Below are 14,138 nucleotides of genomic sequence, written 5' to 3' on the forward strand. Positions count from 1 at the left end.
TCTTTTTAACAATTCGTATTAAGACGGCGTTGACAATGTCAACAAAGTTTAAAAAATGAATTATTGTTTTCTATAATTATATTATTACACGTTTTGCTACTTTTTGTATTATTTTTTCAAGTGTATTAAGGGTAAGTAAATATAATTTGTTTTGTTTGTACATTAATCGTTTTGAAATTATTCTAAAATCGATCTCCATTGAAAATATAAGTTTTAATTTAAGTTTGTATCTTTTTGACATCTCATAAGAACTTCTAGAACAATAGTTCAACAATAAAAATTTATAAAATTTATCGACATATTTTATATCTATTCCGCGCAATGTGTGTAAAACACTTTTAGTATTGTATTCCCTAAATAACTAATGTATAGGGGTGAAATTTGATTGTGATAGTTTTCCCGGGTTCTGCGGATGTTTGACGTTCCCCCCCTTCATACTCAATAACCTATTGCCCTTGCGCTTAGACGCAAGACACGCCATTTGCAAAACATTAGTTCGTAATGGCATTGGTAAGTTTTTATCAAATTTAGATCGTTTTGTATGTAGTTTACAGATAATGTATGACAGATATTATATCATAGTATTATTATAAATTTATGTTAGAGTATTTATTCATTTAATACATCATTTCGTCTGATAGTTTTCATTGTCGTTTCTATATATAGATGACAGAAATGTTGGTGGATAATATTTAATGAGCTAAATGTTTTTAGATAAACCTTTCACGGGATTAAAATTTCGTGACAAACAGGCCTACTATTACAAAAAACTTCAGTGTTGTGTTTACTTCACTATACAAGTTTGCAACTATGGGTACAAATACTAAGGACGACTTTTCAGAATCAACAGAATACGGCGTAAAATCTGAGGAATTTGAAGACTTTTCTGAGACAATGTTAGATGGAAGCGATAAGAAATCATTAGAGGATGGCTCATTGTCAGATCCAGATAACTGTGGCATGTGTGGGTGAGTAGATTTATTATTGATATTTCTATCAAGGATTTTTATATCCTAACCCTATATTTTTAGTGGCCCGCTGGTATTACCTCGAATGCTGCATTGTTTACATACATTTTGCGAAGAATGTCTAGGCAAAAAGCTTGTCGGGGAAGCTGGAGATGCTGGATCAACAGACACTTCAATCAAATGCCCAATCTGTAATTATTCAACCCTGGTAAGTTTTTTATGATGCATGTGCTTCTATTACTGAGAATTTTTAAACAAGAAAAAGTAACTAAATTGAAATTTTTGTTATTTTTTCTTTATGCAATATAATTTTACATATAAGTACCTTTCAATGATTTATTGAAATTCAAATTCAATAAGTGGCCAATGTGTCAGTGATTTTTATTTGTTTTTATATGGTGACATTTTAGTGTGCACTCCCATAATTTATGTTCTTTTTAATAAATAGTATACCATATAAGTATTGTTAATTGGATTGGGAAGCAATTAGTAAAATTTTAGTCTAATTAAACAGTCATTGGATATATTGACAATGGTATTATTAGTTTATTAAGTATACTCCATTCGCTTAGCTCGGGCATATTTTGACAGATTCATTGTCGGAAACCTACAACACAACAATTCCTACTTCTCAGTATTAATAGCTCAAGTATCGTACTATTGCAGACTTCTTTCTTAAAAAAAAAGAAGAATTATTCTAAATAGTGGAAGTGTATACTAAACCCATCCAATTTTGGGTAGTATATATTTAAAAAATATATTTTAGTTGTTATAATTTAACATAACTATTATATGGCGCAGATAAATAAATATTGATTGTCGGTAATTCACAAAGTTCTATTTTATTTACTGTTTAGTTTGTTTACTATTAATATTTGCTATGAGTATGTGTGCTTGATTGTATAGTAATTTCCAGCCACTTTTAGTCTGTCAAAAAGTAACTAACTTCGCAAAAAAATAATTACTAAATTCACTAGACAGTTTGGACTGGGAATAGCGAACCGAGTATATCCATTTTGATTAATTTTCATTTTATATTATACCTGTAAAGAGCTGTTGACTAAAATAACCTGAAGTTATCAAAGTTATTGAAACTAAAACTTATTTGTTGTATTTTTTACAAATTGGTAGCTTTTTTCATCATAATATAGGTGTTACTGGTATTGAGCCTGTTCATAAAATTATTTTTAGTAAAATTGGGTTTTAAACTTGTTTGTTTTGTAAGAAATAATCACTTTACAAACGAATTTGTGCAATGGTAAATACTGTTTCAAACTTTGCAGTATAAACTTTTAGTATTTGTCTTTTTATAATATTTTCAGCTTTGCGCATGAATTAGCTATTTTTTTGGTAGTTTGGTAGTAATCCACAAAAATAGTTTATATTTGTTACTAATTGATATTCATATAATGAGATGCTAATATGATATACTGAAAACTGAATATTTTATAGATACACAGGTCATGTAATATATTTATTTATTTGTTAAAAGGCTTTATCCTTTTTACAGCAGTAAATATATAATTTAAAACTACAATGGTCTATAAAATATAATTACAATTATTTGTGTGATAAGAAATGCTAAATAGTTTTTTTTTGACTTGGTAGGTCCTGAATAGTCTCATATGTATGTGAAAATTAATATGTTCTAATAAATAACTTGGGTTCATATTACCCCAAAATAATATGTTTGAACATCACTTTTAAGTTCTATAAAATTCTAGTTTTGGTAAATTGAATGTTTGAAAGATATCAGAGTACTTGTAATTATCAATAAATTAGAATGAAAACCATTTTACATTATGAGAAAGATGGTATCCAGTGAATGTGGGTGGACATTGTATTATGTAAGCATATAAATAAACTTACAAATACAATTTATTCATCATGAAACCTGCAAACAAGCTGAAAGCCTTCTACAAGTCTGTCAGATAAGTTAATTATAAACATAAATAAAAATTCCATTATATTTCATATTAATGTATTTTAAAAACTTTCAAAACATTACATAAAATACACTACATTACAAGTATTTAAAATTCAAGAAACTCACCTAAGCTGTAAAAGGTATGACTTAGTATAAATTATTTTACTTTTGATTTAAAACGAACAGAGCTACCAGTTGATAATTCATAACATCACCCAATACATCACTGAGCTTGGTAAAACATTTCACTTCAATATAGCCAGGAGAATGCTGTGCCTGTAATATTGAAAGCTGGTATTTACAGATATGTCTGTGTTGAAATAACCAATTTGGTAAGTGTGATCTGATAAAAAGATCTTGAACACTTTTATATCACATAAATTGAAAGTATTAAAGAAATTATCAATGCAAATTCTGGTAGGAACATTAATGGAGTGTTTAATGTTAAATTAATTTAGCATATTTATCAACTTGTTTTTGTTATTAGTCTCTACTACATTGACATCACCACAAATAACAAGTTGATTTTTGTTCCTATATAAATTGAATATCAGTGATTCCAGTTGTTTAATAAACTGTTTAAAGTTTTTAGTTTCTGGAGGTCTATATATACAAAAGAAATATAGACAGCCATATTTATTTTCACAAGGAAACTAAATTCCTGTAGCTCGCTGTATACCATGTATCACAAAAATTTTATTTAAAAATTCCTTTATAAAAGGAATTTTTTATTTAATATTATACCTTTTATAAAGGAATTTTTAAATCAATTTTTCATATTTTGATTTCACATCTTTCCAGTAGATATCTCAATCACACATCAATCACAATCTAAAAATACACAGTCTTAACACACACACTCTCTCTCTCTCTTAGTGTGAATGTTCTTTTCAACCAGCAACCTTATTTTTTACAATGTTCATTATATTATTTCTGAACCTGACGTTGTAAAATTCATTAAGGTAGCACGCCTCAGATGGATAGGTCATGTAATCAGACGAGAGGAAGATGCCATAGTCAGAAAAGTTTTTGACTGAAGAGGGCCGATCGGACAACGAAGAAGAGGAAGACCGAGACTTAGGTACCAAGACAACCTAGAAAATGATTTGAAGTCTATCGGAATTAGAGCATGGAGAAGAGTTGCCAGAGACAGGGGCGAATGGAGGATTGTTCTGAAGAAGGCTTTGGCTCATAAAGAGCTGTAACGCCACTGATGATGATGATTATATTACTTCTTTTTCTTTCTTTGTTCTGGACCTAATTTGCCTTCTATTTTCCCCTTGCATAATATTTTGTAGCAACTAATATTTGGTAATTCTCATTACATGGCCGAAGTACTCTAGCTTTCTTTTCTTGATGTTTTTTATAATCTCCACCCAAGTTAAAGGTTAAAGTTAAAAACTGTTAAGAAGAAATATAATGAAATAACATATACTGCTTTAGAAATCCCATCAATAATACAAACTCAAATAAATATTGTGGATTTCATCATTACAGATACAGATTCCATCTAATGCTGTATAAAATAAGAATCATCTAAGTAAGATATGTTTCCTCCATCAACTGTAGATGACATCCCATCATTTCAATTTTCTTTTCCAAGTTTTGATATTTATCAGATCAATTATGTCCCAATTTGGTCTATTTTATTTTATTTGATCTCTTATTTGATTTTATTTGATTCCTATGAAATGGGATTATCATGTCAGTCAATTTGAAATAATTGGGAGTGATTTTGGTTTTCTACTGTTATTTGTAGGGCTTCTTAGTTTAATTTTTTTAACTGTAATACTACCTTTTAAACAACTTGGCTGTATATGCAAAATAAAACAAACCTAATCATACCCCAACAACATTTGTATATTAAACCTACATAGTCTCCTTTTAATTCGTTACACTTGACTCAACGATGCTTTAATTTCTTTAACTAATCTAAAAAATATGTTTTCCCGAGGTCTACAATGTAGTCCTCCATGGTGGCAATGATCTCCCCATTCGACTCAAATTGCTGCCTGGCAAGAGATATTTTCAAGTTTGGAATGTGGAGAGTAGGCTCCGTCGTCCGCATAGCCTGTATCCTAGTTGTAGCGACCCCACACCTTCTATTATTCCATCCATTAGTATGTTGAACAGAAACAGGGTGAGACTATCTATTCAGTTAATGTGTCGGTTACGCCATATAGTGTTATTAAGGCATCCTGCTAATCTATTTGATCTTGGTACTTGATCTCTTACTTTTTTTTTCGACATCTCCATAGCCAGATAGTGAAATCCCAAGGTCCTTTAACTCCATTACTTGTTCAATGCTAACGCCATCAACTTACAAGTTTGGTTTCTCATTGGTTCTTTACTGATTACAATTGTTCTAGTTTTCTGAGTTGGGATCGTTGTGTTAAATTCTTTTGCTCTTGTATTAAATCTGTGAATTAGTCCTTGAAGCCTATCTTCATTTTGGGCTATCAAAATTGCATCATCTGCATAAAAGAGAATTTTAATTTCATTGCTCCCCATTCTGTATTCTCTTGCTTTATTGACGCTCTTTATGACCCATCCATGATTAGATTAAATAGCGTAGGGCCTAGTAAATCCCCTGTCATTCCACTGTATGTATCTACAGATTCCATTAAGTTGTCCATCTATTCTGACTTCCATCTTACTGTTTTGGTCAATGTTTTCAATTATTTTTATTATATCCAGTGGGACCTCTTTATTACACAAGATATGTATTACATCTTTAAGTTTACTTTGTCAAATGCCTTGTTCAAATTGATTAAACATGGGAATGGATCTATTGTATTCTAACGATTTCTTTGTAATCGGTTTTATGTCGAATATTGCATAATATGCATGCAATTTCCCGTAAGGAAACCTTGTTGCCCGTCTACTAAGTTTATGAGCTAATTTATTCATTCTTGCAAAATTTTAGTTGTAAGTTTCAGAGTACACACAACCAAACATAAATGGAATCACCATATATTTCAAACCAATATTTATTTCTTTTGAAAAAACTTGTTATTGTTGCAAAGAAGAAAGTTTTTATTGAAAATAAATAAACCAATAAAACAATCATATAACACAGACCAGTGCGGTATAGATTATTTGTTTTAGTTGTAAATTGAACGAAAATAAATAAACTAAGATTTGCTTTCAAAAACAAAATAATCCTGATGTGGGGTTAACGGATGTGCAAAGGTGAAAGATTTATTGGTCTTGTGGAGCAATGAATGTCTCAAAGGGACATACTACAGTGGTAGTCGTAACATAGGTTGTTGTGTTAAAAACCTATGCTAGGTATCAGGAGATAGGAACTCTTAATCTTCGACAAAGATAAAGTCACCAAAAAGTAACAACGGTTTGCCACAATCTTGTTTTGTCCAAGTGGCTAGAAGAGACTCAACAATTTCTCACCCAAAACTTCAAAAGCAGCTTTTAGAAGGTACAGGTGTAAGTGTTTCAGTTGAAACGATAAGATTTCATTCCTAAAGAATATATAGCAGTAGACATTTACGGGTTCCCGAGTTAACCAGCAGCATAAGATTGATCGCCTAAATTGGTGTCTTCAATACCAAAACTGAAACATTGGAAATTGGCAAAGTTTGCTATTTTCAGATGAAACCAGGATTTTTGTAAAATCATATGACAGATAAATTCGTGTACTTAGAAGGCAAGGAAGACAAGCAATAACGGAAACAGCCAGATCTGTTCACAGATATAAAGGAGGAAGTGTTATGTTCTGGAAAAGTAATATGGTCTGTGAAAAAACTCCTTAAATTTCCATTCAACCAACTTTAATAGCTCGCAGGTATATTGATTTGGTTCTATAGAGCGTTTCACGTTAAGAAAATAACATTGCGGAGATAGGGCCATGTATTTCTTATGGACGATAGAAGCGCAGCGATGCCACGATGAACACAAGCGCGATTCAGGGTTGTATAATTTGTATTTTCGTTTTCACAGACATGAATTAAATTAATGTTTTTTAACGCAATTGACCAAAAGTGCCCATTCGAAACAAGAGATGAAAAGTAGGGAAAATGATTTTAATTAAATAAATAGTATTTACAAAAGATAATTTTATTTTATCTTATTTTAATTATAGTAACGATAGTTTATTTGTTTTTCGGTAAGAATATCATATACCATGAATCATAGAAATCAGTAGAAAATATTGCTTAGTTAAATCATGCACTTTGCCGGCTATTAAAGATTTAAAAGCAAATAAACGGACCGCTTGGAATGCATATATCTAATTACTAATTGCAACTTACAATAATACGGTGTACATATCATACGTATGTCAGCGATTTTAGCGATTCTCTGAGACTACATAATGATAATAAGGTTTTTTGTGGTTCTTCAGTTGTTATTCTGACTTTACAGTTAAATGTTAATTGAAAATGGAAATTCGAAAAATATATCGACAATCTAGTAAACCGCATGCCTGAGAGTTTTGGCAACACTGATCTCCATAAGCCTAATGTTATTTTCTTAACGTGGAACGCTGTATAGAACCTGTAGTTAGACTCTGAAATAGTGCAGTGGGAAAAAATTTAATTTTCATGCATGCTACTCTCCACATACCAGTAGAGTCACTACAGACTTCCTTGAAGCAGAACATATTACTATTCTGTAGTGATCTGTTTGCTCATCTGACCTTAACCCTAACAAGAGCATGTGTGGGATATGCTTAAAAAAGAATTAGACCGCCCTGGCATAATCCACAAAACACCATACAGCTAGTACAAGCTGCTCTTGAAGAAAGGAAACAACCTACCACAATAAAATGTTGACAATTTGTTTAAGAGCATGCAGTTAGTAACACTAACTATTAAAGAAAAACATAAATAAATAAAAACATCATTCCTTGTATAATATAATGTATAATAATTTCAATTTTATTATTTAAGAATTTACGGGTTTCTTTAAATTTCATGTATTGGTGAATAAATTGCTTTAAAATAAATATTCTTTGACTTCGTAGGTTGGTCTTTTAATTCCCATTAAAATAATAAGAAATATCAGATGATTCCATATAAGTTTGGTTGTGTGTAGTATGCATTTAGCAAATTGATACCTCTGTAGTTTTCTTGTTGTTTCTTATCACCCTTTTTGAATAATAGGATTAGGTTGCTTGTCCTCTAATCTTCTGATGTTTTATTGTCTTATAATCTTGTTAATTATTAATGTTTTCAGTTATTCCGTCATTGCCGCTCCCCTATATTTCAACAATTTATTTGGTATCCTATCTTTACTGCACTTGAGGCTTTGCTGGATTTACCTCCTCTTTATCTTATTGTAGAGCACAAAGCCATGATGGCAGCCTATTGTCTCAACTGCTCTGGATATTGGCTTGGAATGAATGGTCTGACTGGTCATTGTAACATCTGGAGACAGGGTCTCGATTGTTGGCCTGTGCTCTCTATGGTGCAGCACAACATGGCCCCCCAATTTGAGTTCCCATCCTCCTTGGTTCAATTTCCTGACCGGGATGGAGGTATGGAACGAGAGCCTGCACTGATTTGTCGAAGCGGGCTCACCTGGTTCACCGATGATTCCAGAATGGACGAGCGGGCAGGTGCTGGAGTATATGGGAGTGGAATCGTATTTGAATCTGGCCAGACCAGGTAGGGTGCTAACTTTGCTGAAGTCTCTGTCCTCCTTTATCTAGTCTAGGGACTGGCAACAGTACTGTTAAGTTACTTGATCCACTCAACAGAACTTCTGGCGGAGTTTTCTCTATTGCTGGTCGTTGTATTTATTCTAGGATGTTCTATTTTTTTGTATTAACTACGTCGCACACTTCTCATTTATTCTATCAGCTGCGTCACAAATGATTATAATGGTATATTATTTTTTTTTATTATTTTTATATTTCTTAATTATTTATTATTTAAAAACAATGGTTGATTCCGCAGTAACTAGACGGTGGGTGACTAATTTTAGTTTAATTGTGATTAAAACTAAACTAAAAAAAAATGTCTTTATCATTCAGCAGCTGCTACTGAATTTGAGTTGTATTATTGCAAAAATTGACTTAAAATATGGAGTTAATCATAATGATTTCTGAAATAAATTATTTATTATTCAATGACCAAAAAATGTTATCATTTATTATTTAATTTAAATTTATTGTAAATATGAAACTTAAAATTTAAAATATTCTAACAAATCGAGTTAACTGATTTGAGTATTTCATACATCCAATGATCTGATTTGACTAAAATATAGCAAAACTTGTTTGATAATGTATTTTTTAATGCGATACAAATTTATTGCATTTATTACAGGTTGGAACAAAGAAGTTGACTGCTCTCCCACTTGATGTATCAAAGACAAATGTTACTGATGTTTCAAACTCCCCTGACTTGCATTGCACTTCCTGCACTGCCAAGGAAATGGCCAAGTCCAAATGTAACACCTGCCAACACCTTCTATGTAATAATTGTGACAAAGCTCATCATTTTATGAGATGTTTTGAGTCACACAAGGTTGTTGCTCTCGAAGATATGGTTAAATCTGGTATTAAGATAACAGTTCATAAGCCTCTAGTATGTGATTTCCATTCTGGTGAAAATCTTATCTTCTATTGTTTGATGTGCAATGTAACAGCTTGTACGGAATGTATTAAAACTGATCATAAAGGCCACCAGTTTGAAGGTATACTCGACTCTGAACCGAGAGTTAGACAAGAGATGGAAAGTTTGGTTAAGAGAAGCAAAGATAAAATTGAAAACCTCACCAAAGCTTCTGCTACTTTGAACAATAATATGGAAGAACTTTCCCACCAGCGCTGCACTGCTAGAGATCTTATCAATGAATCATATCAGAGTTACAAGGCTGTTCTTGAGAAATGTAAAGATGAAATTTTAGAAGAGCTGACCAACTTGTATCATGAACGCGAGCTAGTCCTCATGCAAGAAAGTAATGAGTTGGGCAAGACAATTGTTAACTTAGAAGATGCCTGTAAATGCACGTCAAGCTTATTGGAAGGCGGTACTGCACAAGAGATGATGTATTTAAGAACAGCACTTGCTACTAGGTTGATTACTTTAATTAACAAAACACCAAAAATGGAAAAATGCTTCAGTATTGAGTTCAAATCTGAGTTGGATAAATTTGAATATGCTATCAGGTCTAATTTCGGAAAGTTTGCTACAGAGGAAGATATTATCGTGAAAACATCACAGTCTTCTCCAGTTTTACCTGAATTGACTCCCTTGAACATCAATGGAATCAACAACTCCCCACCTGCTATCGTCACAAACGGTTGTAGCGCTCCGTCGGTAACAACAACCAGCCCAATTTCCTTACCCACATCGATGCAGTCTTCATTTGATGGGGAACTTGGAAACAATTTGCAAATGTTGATGGCTCAGAGTCCTCCCTTATCCCACGTCAATTCAAACCAAGGGTTTTCCCAAGGGTTTTCTAGTATTGCCGAGTACAATATAGCACAACTAGCCACTTTAGCAGAAAACACAAGCAGTGCTGCCACGTCACCAACTACAGCTCCATTCAATATTGCCGATATTTTAAACAATGATACTGCCTTCAAGAACATTGCAACGTTAGTTAAGCTGGCAGGTGAGTACCCAACATTTTTTTTAATTTAATGTTGATTGTCACAATGTACTAGGGTTAAAAAGATTTTATTTAGAGAACAAAAAAAAATTGTTTTTGAAATATTTGAATATGAGATATTTAAGATTAATTTTTTCTTTTAATATATGCATTCTGGATATTCTTATTTACATTTTTATTTCAGTTACAAAATATCATTTACTCTTTTTCCAAGCATTTTCTCAATTTAAACAATTAAATCTATTTCTGGAAGATCGACAATAGATCAGCTCTTCACTTTGCAATAAATTTTAAATAAATTTTGGAAACACAAAATCAGTAAAACACAAGTTTAATTTAAATAAAAATATATTCAAATAAAAACAAAATAAAATTTCCTTCTATACAATACGTAAAATAAAAAGACGAATCCTCGTAAATGAAACCAACCGACTGCGGTCCGACCTTGATGCCGGTGAACGGAAAATAAATGTTAACAGCGTTCGGATGGGTAGGACGAAGGACGATCTGTAGTTAATACCCAAAGACCGTGGGAAACGGTCGATCAATACTCGATCGCAGCAGGAAAGGATGGAGGACTCTGATAACTGCTTGAGAGACCGAGATAGTTGTTCTTGCTAGATCAATACTCCGGGTCTAACTTAGATCTAGTCGTTCTTTGCGGCATTTTATACTTTTGGCTGGTGTTCTATCTCCAGCGCGTATCGACGGTAGTGGTAAGTTATTAGTGGGAGTGCGGCCACACAGAGAGAAACACTGTTGGCAAGCGATTACGCGAGCGGCGGCGTTATCGATACATATAACCTCTTGGTAAACTTGTAACATCTGTTTAAAATATATCCGACGATAAAGGCAACGATGGATTCAACAACAGCAATGGTCCGCTTACAGAATGAACTTACTGAAAGCTTTGAAATAGTCCAAGATCTAAAACAAGGCGATGGGTTGTCTCCAACTCAATTTGGCCTTTGAATGTATTATAAGACAGCTGAATATCGGAGCCAATCTCTTAAAAAACAAATCAGTACAACTTCAGGCCTATGCGGACGACGTTAACATGATGTTCCGTCGAGTAAAGAAGACAATAAACATATTGAAATAGTTGAAAGAGCGGCGTAGAACGGGGTAAAAGACAGAAACACTAATATAGACAAGAGAGAAGAGAACGAGGAATCAAATCAAAGTAGTGGATGTTGAAGCAGTGGAGCGCTTCACATATCTATGAGTCGAATTAAATACAGAGGGAACAGAAAAATCAAAATAATAAACGACAACAAAGCCCATTTCCCGCTGACTGCAAAGAGGAAATTAGAAGTTCCCAAAAGAAAAATTCTAACAAAGATTTTTGGACTTATCATCGAAAATGGTGTATGGAGATCTAGATATAATCATGAACCTTGCCATCTTTAAAGAATCACCTATTGCTAGACCTGATGACTTGGATGGGCTGATCATGTAGTGTTATGATGACAGGCTGTCGAGAAGAGCTGTAGATGGTAAAATGCTGGACAGAAGACCAATAGGAAGGTCACGTAAAATATGGGAGAGCGAATACGCACAATTTTCTGAACGTTAGAACTTGGTGGGCGACGGAGGTCCGCGTATATTGAAGGCAAAAATTACATGAGAGCAAGGTTCAATTTGGGCTGTAGCGCCATTGGAAAAATTCTTTAAAACGTCATTTCAACCGCTAACCTAGAATCATTGACGCATATTTTGATAAAGCTGCTTCAGAAGTTGCCCTAACCTAAACAAAATTAACAGTACTCTCTCCAACTATTATTTACAACATAATACTCCTCAGCCGGTCTTATAACAAGCTTTTTAAAACTTCTTAATCGATACTACTACTACATGTCAATTTATAACGTTCTCCGACGTTTTCCGACTTCCAACCGCCACTTCGTCTGATAGTTCCATAGATCTTCTCTCCTCGTATGTCCTCTTTTTATTTTCTTTAGTGATGGATTGGTCTCATAAAATATTGTATAACATTCATTGTACTGGCTTTTCTACCTGCCGTATTTATTTTCTTATGAGTTTGTCTAATATTCCATCGTTCGAAATATTGATACCTAAACATTTGTAGTCGTAGCAGTGCTTTATCGTGGTTCTGTTGTCTAATTGATCTTTTTGTTGCCCTCAAATGCGCAAGTATTCGGTTTTCCTTGTATTGACTCTAGACGCCATATCGAACTCTTTCATTAAATTTTAAACCATATAGTTTAAATTGTCATAATATTGAGCCAATATTATTTGATCGTCTACAAAGTTGAGCGTATATCTCGTAGTGTTAGTGAGTGGTATCCCCATTATTCTACGTTTTTGTTTGAATCTTTTTAAAGCGCTTTCGAGGTATATTTTAAATAAATTGGGCGACAGGCAACATCCTTGCTTCAATTCCTTTGATGTTACAAAGATTTTTTGAGCACCTCAATAAACCAAAATAGTAAAATTAGTACCAAAACTAACTTGCGAAAGAAAATATATTAGTTATTGATCACTTTACACCATAACAATAGAACATTATATTTCTGCGTATGATATTAAAAATAACATATTCAGAGTTATAGTTATAAAACACGTAATCGTTCACGTTTAATAATCCATTAATTTGAACAAATATTTTATGGCATCGATATCTACGTTCTAGTATGTATATCCTTTATAAATAAATTTTATTGCTTTATTCTCAGTACTTTTACTCTAGTCTAGTCGTCCGAGATTTGACCTCTGAAAATCATACGAACAAGCTGAATTTTGCTGAGAATGTCAATTTTGGGACACGGACACGAAAAAGGGTGCAAGAAAGTTTGTCACTTCTACCCTCGGGCTGTTCCCTAAAACGCCCCTCTCGTAGGAGGGGGAGGGGCGAAAAAAATCGATTTACCAGGAATCTGTACGCTGTAGAAAAAAATGTTTCGAACAAAAAATATAGCTGAGATAATTTTGAACAAAAATGTTAATTAGCACTTTTTGTGTAGAATGAACCGTTCTCTCAGAAACAACGCTTGAAGCGACCGGCGATTTTAACTGTCAGATTTACGTGCAAAATCAATTTTTTAAATAAAATTTGTATTAAATCTACTGTAAAAATTCGATATCTTTTGATCAGAGTGCCCTAAAATTAAAATGGGTTTTAAAGGCAAAGAGTGCAGCATTCGTATGCAATGTTTGCATTTTGTCGAAAATGAAATCAGTTTTTAAAGCTTTGCGCGATTTTTGCAATTTTTTATCCAATGTATCACTTCCATTGATCGGTCGCTGTGGAATTTCCATTGTTAGAGCCTATTCTTCAATACTTATAAAATTTCGATTTTAAGTTTTGGCAAGAAATGAGACATTTCAATGAAATTTAAACACCGGAATGCCAAAAACCGCTAAAACAGCCTAAAAGACTCAGAATTTAAACTTTCACATCACAAACAATCTCACGTCACGGGAAAGGCTTCCACGAAGACAGTATTAGGTGGAATTTGTAGCTGAAGTGTAGTTTTGAAAAACGTACTTGTGCAATGGAAATGAAGGAGTGTTAAACGTTATAGATCGTTTGTAATGTGTATCATTTTGTGTAATGTGTGTTAAGTACAGAGATTTCCGAACTTTGTTGTTAGCGGCCATATTATATTGTTGAAGCTACATCTGTATGTATGTACTTATGC

At 33.0% G+C, this 14,138-nt stretch overlaps 1 protein-coding gene across 4 annotated transcripts in view; it reads left to right on the forward strand.

The window, feature by feature from the left end:
* The window catches only part of mei-P26 (E3 ubiquitin-protein ligase meiotic P26), a 45,639-nt gene continuing 31,501 nt past the window's right edge, over positions 1-14,138 (forward strand). For 3 of the 4 annotated variants that reach the window (XM_072538321.1, XM_072538323.1, XM_072538324.1), the window contains exons 1-4: positions 1-131; positions 715-968; positions 1,032-1,176; positions 9,183-10,479. In XM_072538321.1, coding sequence (XP_072394422.1) covers positions 811-968; positions 1,032-1,176; positions 9,183-10,479 — 1,600 coding nt within the window. In that variant the 5' untranslated portion in view covers positions 1-131; positions 715-810. Of the gene's footprint in view, positions 132-398; positions 511-714; positions 969-1,031; positions 1,177-9,182; positions 10,480-14,138 lie in introns of those variants that run through there. The other variant, XM_072538322.1, reaches the window with a different exon arrangement.

This window comes from Diabrotica undecimpunctata, chromosome 7 (genome assembly GCF_040954645.1).
Source record: "Diabrotica undecimpunctata isolate CICGRU chromosome 7, icDiaUnde3, whole genome shotgun sequence".
NCBI lineage: Eukaryota > Metazoa > Arthropoda > Insecta > Coleoptera > Chrysomelidae > Diabrotica > Diabrotica undecimpunctata.